Source organism: Gossypium hirsutum, chromosome A05, assembly GCF_007990345.1.
Source record: "Gossypium hirsutum isolate 1008001.06 chromosome A05, Gossypium_hirsutum_v2.1, whole genome shotgun sequence".
In the NCBI taxonomy this organism is placed as follows: Eukaryota; Viridiplantae; Streptophyta; class Magnoliopsida; order Malvales; family Malvaceae; genus Gossypium; species Gossypium hirsutum.
Window position 1 is genome coordinate 19,697,463 of NC_053428.1, and position 10,722 is coordinate 19,708,184.

General features: G+C 31.6%; 1 protein-coding gene and 1 long non-coding RNA gene across 2 annotated transcripts; one reads left to right on the plus strand and one right to left on the minus strand.

Annotated features, from left to right (window-relative positions):
* The first annotated feature begins 1,806 nt into the window (after positions 1 to 1,806).
* Positions 1,807 to 6,693, plus strand: LOC107887031 (L10-interacting MYB domain-containing protein-like). Its single transcript, XM_016811165.2, has 4 exons — positions 1,807 to 1,919; positions 2,055 to 2,177; positions 5,455 to 5,802; positions 5,910 to 6,693. The coding sequence occupies exons 3-4, from the start codon at positions 5,455 to 5,457 to the stop codon at positions 6,594 to 6,596; spliced, it is 1,035 nt and encodes a 344-aa protein (XP_016666654.2). The 5' UTR covers positions 1,807 to 1,919; positions 2,055 to 2,177; the 3' UTR covers positions 6,597 to 6,693.
* LOC121229453 (uncharacterized) lies at positions 2,188 to 4,941 on the minus strand. The gene is made up of 3 exons (XR_005927203.1): positions 2,988 to 4,941; positions 2,829 to 2,882; positions 2,188 to 2,600 (listed from the first exon to the last, which is right to left on the minus strand). It is a non-coding gene; the product is annotated as an uncharacterized lncRNA (long non-coding RNA).
* Positions 6,694 to 10,722: the final 4,029 nt, after the last annotated feature.

The following is a 10,722-nucleotide window of genomic DNA, read 5'->3' on the forward strand; positions in this document are numbered from 1 at the left end:
TTGAACATTCGAATAAACACCAAAAAGAAAAAAAAGAAGAAGAAAAGGAGCCGACCCCTTAGTCTGTTTTTCATTCCCCTTGTTATTGCCTGTTTTACATGCTTTATTCTTTTTTTGCTGTCATGTCTTCTGTTTTGTCCTTGCAGGGTGGTTGAACGGTGGAGGTGACAGAAGAGTCGGTGGAGGCAAACGATATGGGGCTTGGGACAGAGGTCAGAGGCAAATGGGATCTAGGGTTTGTAATGGCTATTGGGCTAGGTTTAGTGGGCCATTCGGGTTTGGGTAATTGGTTGTAAGTGGGTTAGGTTTAGTCATTGGGTTGTTGTGGTCTGATGGGTTAAGGTTTGGGTAGTGGTTGGTTTAGGTTTTAGTGGGCCAACCGGGTTTAGGTTAGATGTTTGGGTCTTGGGGTTTGATGTAATGTATTTGGGCCCGGGTCATTTATAAAGTAAATGGGTCAGGGGTATTGGGTTTAATTTGTAAAGGTTTAACATCGGGCCCGAACAATTTGGGCTTATACAGTTTGATTATATAAAAAAAATTTAACTTTCAACAGCCATCTAAATTTTTTTATCAAGTTAATATTGTGATCATTGTATAAAAAAATTTAAAAGTAACCATTATATAAAAAAATTATCATAATGATCACTTTTAAATTTTTTTGATCTAGTTTGATTATATAAAAAAATTATCATAATGATCAAGTCAAATTTTTTTTGTAAATCTTTAGAAGTATTTGTATACCTTGGAAATATTAGTACATCAACAAAATGATCACTTTTATCAAGTATGGAACACTCGGGACATATTAAAAATATTGTTAAAAGCTTTAGAAATTGTAGTAAAGCCCTTAGAAATTTTTATAACTACTGTAAATTCTTAAAATTTTTGTATGTACCAAAATTTGAATATATACAAAAATAAGTTTCTAATCCTAAAATAATATTTAATTATAAATTAAATATATTATAATTTGTTTATTATATATTAATTTCCATGTCATCTTATTGTTATGGTATTAAGAAAATGAATCTAAACATATAATATAAACCAAATTCTATTATAAAAAAAAAAGAAAAAGAAAAGAAAGAAAGCTTAAATACCAATTTTAAAAATGGAACAAAATTCAAACACTTAAAAGATATAATTTTCCTTTATTTTTTCTTTTTCCATTAGCCTTAAACAGAAGTTGAAGCTCACCTTAGGAGTGCTCCCTGGAATTTCCCGTTTTGCCATAATGGCAATGAAGTTCATGTTTTACGTCAAATGGTGGAGTAGAGATATGAAAAGTCATGTAATTATCATTTTTGAAAACGATTTAAATTCAAAGCATACTCTTTTAAGTAATCCTGCATGGTGATGGCAACATTTTAGACAGGACATGCAGAAAAATAATATTAAAAATTCACAACTTTAATCAGAAAAGTAAAAGTTTCCTTATTTTCACCATATACACAGCATAAATTATCTACATTTTTGTTAGCTAACAACACATGTGTGGACGCAATTGCATCAACCGGATGATGTTACCTATCAATATTTTTCACGTTCCATGACTAAAACTTGCAAGCATTTTTTGAACCGACTCGTGATGTGAAAGACGATAAAAGAAAAGCACAATTTTGTCAAATTTCAAACCCATAATATTCATTTTAAAATTATCAGAATTATGTATTTCTGAACACCCAGCCTTCAACGGCACTCCTTAAGTCAATCAAAAGAATCCTGGGTCAATTCCAAACCTGCCGCCGCCTAATACTGACAAAACTAAGGGTTCCTTTGGATGGAAAAGCAGTGATGGTGAGATGGAATTTTGAAGGAATATTTCTTTTCCCTGCACTGTGATGACGTTTGGAGAAACAACGGTGAGGTGCAGTTGAAGAATTGAATCTCACTGCCATCTTCATTTCCAACTGGAGGTAAAACCTCCAGCTTAAACACAGCCAGCAGACTAGTTTTCTTGCAAACAAAAATGCCCATATTTTCATTTATTATTTTACAATTTTATCCTTAAAAGTTAAAGTATTTTCTTTCCCAACCTTATTTGTTTTCAGATTGGGGAAAATCTTCACAGACGTTTTCTTTTTCATTGAGGTTATGTTCCCTCAATTTTATGCCAGAAATTTACTTCTGCTTACTTCCTCACCAAGAACAGAGATAAATCCTTTGAATATAAGGTAACAACTTTTTCTATCTTTGCTTCTATCGTTCATTGATTTTAATTCAGTGATTCCACCAGTTGTTTGAACTATTATTTTCTGTTTACATGATTATCATGCCTGGATTTGATTTAAAAGTTTTATTTTTTATCCCAACTGAAGAGCTGGAGTTGTTCAATTATCTATTGTATTGATTGGGCTCTTGTGATTTGATGTGTTCTACTTGATTTTATTTCATCGTTTTTAGTTTGAAAGCTAGGATCTTTGGCTGAATAAGACTTGAATTTGAGCATTGAGCTTGGTTTTTAGATATGAAACAAGATTGGGTTGCTTAGACAGGTTCTGTGAACTCTCAATCTCATCATTATCCATAGAACTAAACTTACCTTTTGACAGTAAGGGCTCTGTTTCCCATGCTGCTAGGCTATGGCAACTCATTTTCTGCCAAAGAACAAAAAAAACATCACTAATAAAGTAGTGAGAAAAATGGGGGAAATTGAGAGAGAAAGATGGAGAGTTAACCTATCTACTTAAAACCAACAAAGAGAAATAAATTAGAGATGAAAGAAAAAAATTGCATGACAAGGTTGAATTTAATGAAGTAATTGCTTAAAACATAAATAATATACTGTAAATAAGAATCTAAAAGGTAAAATCCCTTTCTCCTACCCTCATCTGCATCATCTGATGCATTGTTGTTAACAGCAACTGAGCTTTGGATTCCTGAAAACCAAAATAGGATGTAAATCAATCTTCCAAAACTAACATGAATAGCATCCAAAGTCTTGACTTGAGGTTTCAACTTAAAACATTTGCACTTTTACGCACATGCAATTGTCTTAATATCTTCAAGCTACTAGTCTCCAATAACAACTAAAAGCCTCGGTGTAACTATTTGCTGTAGAAAGTCAATGCAGCACTAACCAAACAATACAGGAGTCTGAATATTGGAAAGCAAACCAGAGCTCCAAGGAGTTGCAAAACTTGTAGTCATGCCATATGAAGTAAAGCTAGTTGTTGTACTGGCTGAAGTAAACTTTGCAGTTGTAAGTAAGTACAAAAAGTATAGAAACAAACTGAAATGCTAACCTTGAGCCAAAAAAATGAGTCTAAAATTTTTCATACACAAGCTTTAAGTGCTTAAGCAATGATAACATAATGGAAAGCATATACGAAAAAAACAAAAGGTACTGAGCCCTTATTGGAAAATTCGGTACATGTATGTATGCATATGCAAGTGCATGTGTCTGTGTACGCATGCATGTTGCAGCAGCTAAACTCTGTTCCTTTTTCTAGTCAGTTATTCAACTTCTAAATGGCATAAGAACCAGCAAAGCTTATTCCCATCAAACGAAAGCAAAAGAGATCAATACCCTATGATTTTTCAAGTCATTCTTTGTGTTTTCCCAATTGTTTTTTGGTCATTTCCCCCCTAACTGCTGAAATGCAAAGCCAATTGCTTTTAAATTTTTGCTACCTTGCATGCAATAAGGACTCTGCAAACTTCATTAGCCAATACTAGCCTCTTCAACATCATCAACAAGCAATTAAAATTGAAAGCAAAAGGTAGATAAAATTAAGTACACAAGTAACAGAGAATAAAAGACTTTTAACTCAAATAGCAGATAAACACAAAAGCTATTTTGCATAACTTGTGATTAGAGTACCAATATTCCCTTAGTGTAATGATTTAAGACTTATTGTTAAAAGAGTTATACATTTCCAATGAAATTAATCACCACTGCTTTTATATAATAAGTGGAATATTACTGTAAAAAATAGACACTAAACAAATTTTCCCTGGAAGAAGAGAAGAACTAAAGACACTCAAATTGTAGACCATGACAGTAAAAATAATTTTTAGTGAGACCAATGATGAAAACTGGAGAAAATTATCTCAAAAATGCAAAAATGAAAGCTAAAAATAACCAAAATATCTTATAAAGTTTTCGGTGAGCTATATAGTTCGGTAATTATTGTCTTTCTACATAGGTCCTCTCCTTCCTCCATCAATAGCATGTCAGCAGTTAGAAAATACTAAAAATCCAATAAACCCAGCTATGCTCAGCAAACAGAGTATGGGACGTGAGTTTAAACATTCCTTTAATTAAAATACACTATAACAACCAATTCTATGAAATTCCACACCAAATACTAAAAATTCAGCAGTTAGAAAATACTAAAAATTATGCTTAATTCAGCAAATTTACAAATAAATATTTAACAACACACTTACAGATACATTAATAAATGCAGCTCATGAAATTAATCAAGAACTAAAACAAATTTTAAAGTGGCTTTAATTGAATAAAATTAATAGACAATACCACATGAAATCATCAAATAATCCCGAAGGTATAAATAAAATCGAAAGTCCCACTATCCAACCATGAACCAAGCACCTATGTTTAGCAAAGATAATAAGCAATCATAAAAAATTCATCCATAAATCCTCTAAAGGAGCACTCAAATCAGTTAAGCAGAGACGTGAGAAGACTTAGTGTAATGATTTAAGACTTATTGCTAAAGAGTTATACATTTCCAATGAAATTAATCACCACTGCTTTTATATAATAAGTGGAATATTACTGTAAAGAATAGACACTAAACAAATTTTCCCTGGAAGAAGAGAAGAACTAAAGACACTCAAATTGTAGACTATGACAGTAAAGATAATTTTTAGTGACACCAATGATGAAAACTAGAGAAATTTATCTCAAAAATGCAAAAATAAAAGCTAAAAATAACCAAAATATCTCATAAAGTTTTTTTCAAACTTATAAAAAAATGCTAGTAAGTACAAAAAGTATAGAAACAACAGTAGCATGAAACCACAAAACAAAGTCCTTTAAAGTCAGAGCTCAATCAATTGATCACTAAAGCCATAAACTTGCAATCAAATACAGTCACAAACTGCACATTCATGACCATGAATACTTCAAATGTCGATGAAAAAAATCAGAAGTTACCATGATGTTTAAAGCATGAGTTAGATAGTCTTGAACACCATCTTGCCAAAGCTCATCAAGGTGATTTTACAATACATACATAGCCTAATCCTAAGTTGTAAAACCATCTTAATAGTTTGCTGAACCAAGTAAAACAGAACTAAGGTTGTGGTTGGGGAGGAGGGCTCTGATGAGCTTATTTAGGATCTTTGAGAATTTTTTCTTTAGTGTTCATCTTATGGCTTTCATCCATTCGTGATGTACTATTCTTATTTTTTATGAAACTATATTATTATATCTAATTATATATTTATGTCTATTGACATTTAAAATCAAAATAATAATAGATGGTAAAGACACGAAATTTTGTGGAGGGAGATAGTAGCTTAGCAACAAAAGCTGTTTGGGACAATGAGTTGACGTTGATATTTTGTGAACTTTGCGTAAATGAAGTCAATGCTGGCAATAGACCGACAACTCATCTAAACTCAAAGGGATGGGAAAATGTCATTGCTCTTTTTCAAGCAAAAACACAAAAAAATTATGGAAAACCTCAATTGAAAAATAAGTGGGATACATTAAAAAAGGAATGGAGGTTATGGAGGGAGTTGCTTAAGGAATCTACAGGTATTGGATGGTGTCCATTGAAAAAGACGGTCGATGCTACCGAAGAGTGGTGGGCTAAAAAAATACAGGTTAATGTTAACTTTATCATTATTTTAATGCATAAAGTTTATTAAAATTAATAATTTACAGTTATAAAAATCTTAGTATAACATTTAACGTTTAACATATTATGTAGGAAAATCCTGATTTTAAAGGATTTAAGAAGAAAGGAATTGAACCACGATTGAATGAGTTAATGTGGCAAATGTTTGGTGGCATTGTAGCCACTGGAGAGAACGCATGGGCACCTTCGTCTGGTGTTCTTCCACGTGGGGTTCCTATGGGAGATGATGCACCTAATGAGGGATTTGGTGATTCAGATGAACATAGTAACGAGAATGAAGGTATTCCCCCTGATAAGGTACCATCAAACCCTTCTCATGGAATCCCTAATCGAAGAAAGGAAACACTTGGGGTTGTACACGGTAAGGGAAAAAAATCAAGTTCAAGTAGAAAATCATCAAGAAATACATTAACTACTCAGATTGAGAAATTGTGTGAGAGTATGACTAGTCCAAGGAATTCAGTGAACGAAATTATTTTTCCTCACTCTCAATATACTATTTCAAATGCAATGGATGCTTTGCGTGCTTTGGGAGATGAAATTCCAAAAAGAGATGAACTGTACTATTTTGCCACCAAAATGTTCCAAATACCGGTGAAACGAGAAATGTTTTTGAACTTAGATCCAGATGATAGGGTTTGGTGGCTTCGACGTGAGTATGCTGAACAAAATCTAATTGCATCATTTTCATCCTTGGTAGCAACATCCCCATTTCCCTTCCAACCATACCATCAACCACCTCCACCATCAGCTCCTTAGAAATATTATTGTAATATAACTATACTACTTTTTTATATGTAAGACTAATGTATGCTACTTTGTATGTTTGGTATTTTTATGTTATGCTTTTAATCAAGTTTCTGTGTTGTATAGAATGTCACGAGATTTTAAAGGATTTATTTTCATTTGATTACTTTTTCAGGTTATGGATGAATTTAACAATATGTATAATAGTTTTGATATGAATTATGATACCTCTGAATTAAGTGAAGAAGCTCAACGAAGAATAGCCACAATTGTTACCCAAGTTGAGCACAACAATTATCATAATGAGGAAGAATATGTGTTAAGCAGTGTATTGGTACACCATGAAACTTATTTCACTATGCAACCGCGTATGGATTCAAATTATACTGGTCAAATGTGGGTGGACGAAGTATTAAATGGGCACGATGATCGCTGCATGATTAGTTTTAGAATGCCAAAAAATATATTTCACAGATTGTTGCATGATTTGCAAACAAATTATGGCTTAAAGAATGGGAAAGTATCGGCGATGGAGAAGTTAGCATTATCATTGTACATTCTTGGAAATAGATAATCAAATTCAAATGCAACAGAGCGATTTCAACGATCTGGGGAAACTGTTAGTCGAATTTTTACTGATATGTTGCATATATTTGCTCGAATGGGAATAGACACGATTAAACCCATTGAAGGTCAATTCGAGGAAGTACCGAACCATATTCGACATGATACAAGATATTGGCCTCACTTTAAGGTAAAATTTACACAATCTTTATATTTTTAAAACATAAATTATTTCTAACTTTTATCTCATTACTTGTATTTATTTTAAAGGATTGTATTGGGGCCATAGATGGAACACACATAAAAGCATGCATTTCGCCTTCTTCTCAAATACCTTATATCGGACGGAAAGGTGAACCAACTCAAAATATTATGGCAGCTTGTGACTTCAACATGTGCTTTATTTTTGCATTTCCTGGTTGGGAAGGAACAGCACATGATAGTAGAATTTTTTTGCAAGCACTTAGAAAGCAAGAGTTGAAGTTTCCACACCCTCCACCAGGTCGAACTTTAATTTTTTAATTACTTTTTATATAAAAAATATTTTTAATTTATTTTTAAACTTGATATTATGTTTTACTTTTTTTGCAGGAAAATATTATCTTGTGGATTCCGGATATCCACAAATGGCAGGTTTTCTAGGTCCATATAGGGGGAACGATATCATTTACCTGATTTTCGTCGAGGTAATCATCAAGTATCTGGAAAAAAAGAAATCTTTAATCATGCCCATTCTTCGTTACGCTCTGTGATTGAACGAACATTTGGAGTGTGGAAAAAAAATGGCCAATATTAAGAGATATTCCAAGTTATTCATTCGACAAGCAAGTTTTAATAGTTATTGCAACAATGGTTTTGCATAATTACATTCGAAGACATGCTTGGTCAAATGATGAGGATTTTTGAGAATTTGAGAATATACCGGACATGCCAGTCTCTTCAAGCCAATTTGACAGAGGTGAATCGAGTTCTTCTAACAGAGAAAGTGACCTTGAAATCACAATGTTAAGGGAAACCATTGCAACTAGTTTAATGAATCAATATTTGTAAACACATTTTGTATCATAACCTAATTTCTAGTAATAATGAAACTTGTTATGTCTTATGTTACTATATTTTTTTATTAAAAATCATCCGTTTAGATACTTCAAAATTAGATCCAAGTATAATGTTATTATTTATGAAAATAATATTTATCATTGTTATAAAAATATTTAATTATAACTATAAAAAAATTAAAAATAATATCATTTTATCTAATAAATAATTTAAATTATTTATATAATTCATTAAAATATTGAAAGATACATTTTAATATTTTATTAAATGAATTTGCATATTTTAATAATTTTAAAAAAATAAAATAATTTAAATAACTTCTATTATATATCAATTCTAATCTGATGTCCTTAATAGTCATTTTTCATTCTCACCTCACCGCTACAGCTGCGTTTGAATCCAAACACACACTCCACCATTGTTTCTAATCTCACCGCTACAGTACCCAATCTCACCGCTACAGTAACTAATCTCACCGCCACCGCTGTTTTTAACCTCACCGGAGGTAAACACACCGCCCATCCAAACTAGCCCTAAGTAAACGAAAAACAGATGGTGGTGCATTGGGCTTTTACTATTTTAATCTGTTTTGTTTTGGCCTTTTACTATATTTTAAGGATGGTTGTGCTTTTAATTAAATGAATACTTTATTATATTTTACAGGATAATTTTAATTTTTTTAAATTAATATTTTATTAAATAAATTTATAAAATTTAAATAATTTAAAATTTTTTATTATATGTCATTTTTAATCTAATATTTTATTTTTATCTTACTGTTATAATTATGTTTGAATCTAAACACACATCTCATCGTTATTTTTAATCTTACTGTTATAATATATAATCTCATCGCTACAGTAATTAATCTTACAGTCACTACTACTCTTAACCTAAGTCTTTGGTTAAGTCGAGGAGGAAGTTTTGGGCACTGTCAAGTTCTCGTCCGCAACGTAACTCTGACAACTAGTTTTAGTGAAATCCCATTAATTTGATTATTTTATATTCATCAGCCGATTAATATTGTGGGAGTTTAATTTGAATCGATTTACTTAATTTCAATGTTGCACATTTATTCTAAAAAATAGATTCTCATTTACAAATATATATATATTTTGATCCCTTATATAATAACCTTTGGGAGTGAAATTTATATCTATTATTCTTTTTCTCACAGTGATCATCAATGACGACTTATGTTATAAAAAAATGATAAAATAAGGATGAATGATGGATTTAGATCAATATTCAATATTGTCGCCGGTTAATATTATTTTTAATGCAAAAAGATCAAAATAATCTCATCCTAATCAAATTGTTGAATTAAAAAATAGCAGCGCTTGTTTACGGTACCTTGCATATATCAAATACTAAATTTATTTATATAATCCTACGTTTACCCATTTGAATAAACTATAGACATACATCATACCGATACGATTTTACAAATTTTTTAATGAATTTTATACTTGAATAGAAACTGTAGAAAAACATTTCGGTAATGTCGATTGCTAAGTACTTAGTTTTTACATTTTTCTTTATTTTGATCTTCATTTTTCCATCATATTTTATTCATAAAGTACTCTGGAAAGACGGCGAGGTTTAACGATAACTTCAACTGGGGTGGCTTTCATGCTGGATAGTCCAGCATCTTCCGTCATATCAACCACTGCAGTTGATGGAGTAGAGATGTCAAACGCTTGTAAAAAGCTAGCCAACGTCAAACGAACCATTTGAAGGCCAAAAATACCCTTCTACGAAAACCAAATGGGATAAATTCCAAATGCCGATCTCCCCCAACATCCAAATTTTTATGGGTGGTTAAAAACCTTTCTGGCTTCAACCCTAACGGATCCGACCAAACCCTAGGATCCGTCTGAATCTTCCAAAGGTTTAAGAATATCCAAGTATCTCGTGGAACATGGTAACCAGTTATCACGATTTCCTCTTCGCATAATCGTGGGAAAAGAATTATCGGTAGATGTAAACGAAATGTATCTTTTAACTACGACCAGGCCGGACTCTGGGGTAGTTTAGAAGTAAAGTCGCTCAGAGTTAAAAAAAAAAAATTCTTTAATTTTTAACATAGAAAAAGTTTTAATTTTTTAAATTTTATGATCCACGCTTCATTGCATAGTAAAAATAAAATAAAATAAAATGAAAGGGCCTCAAAATTTTTTTTTAAAAAAATCCTAATTTATTGTTTCGCCTAACAATCGGCTTGAAGGCACTCTTGCTTTGCAAACATCTTAGCCTTTCTTTGCCTACATGAATCTCTAACTCTTCTTGAACTTTTCTCATCCAATGAAGATTGTTGAACAAAAGGGAAAGTGCCCATGTTAGTGTGACCTTAGGGGTGTCACTTTCTCACGTGATCATACTCTCCAAAAACCAAACTTCTATAATACAATATTGTATTATCTCCATCTATGTAACAAGTACATATTTATAAAGTTTTTATTGAATTAATGTCACCTATCAATTATTTTATTTATAAAATAAATTATATGATTAT

What these genes read in the sequence shown, in the direction of transcription:
- LOC107887031 (XM_016811165.2), top strand. Translation starts at nt 5,455, where the DNA reads ATGGTAAAGACACGAAATTTTGTGGAGGGAGATAGTAGCTTAGCAACA. An exon ending in GGTGGGCTAAAAAAATACAG is followed by an intron (nt 5,803 to 5,909) that starts GTTAATGTTAAC and finishes CATATTATGTAG; the next exon opens with GAAAATCCTGATTTTAAAGG.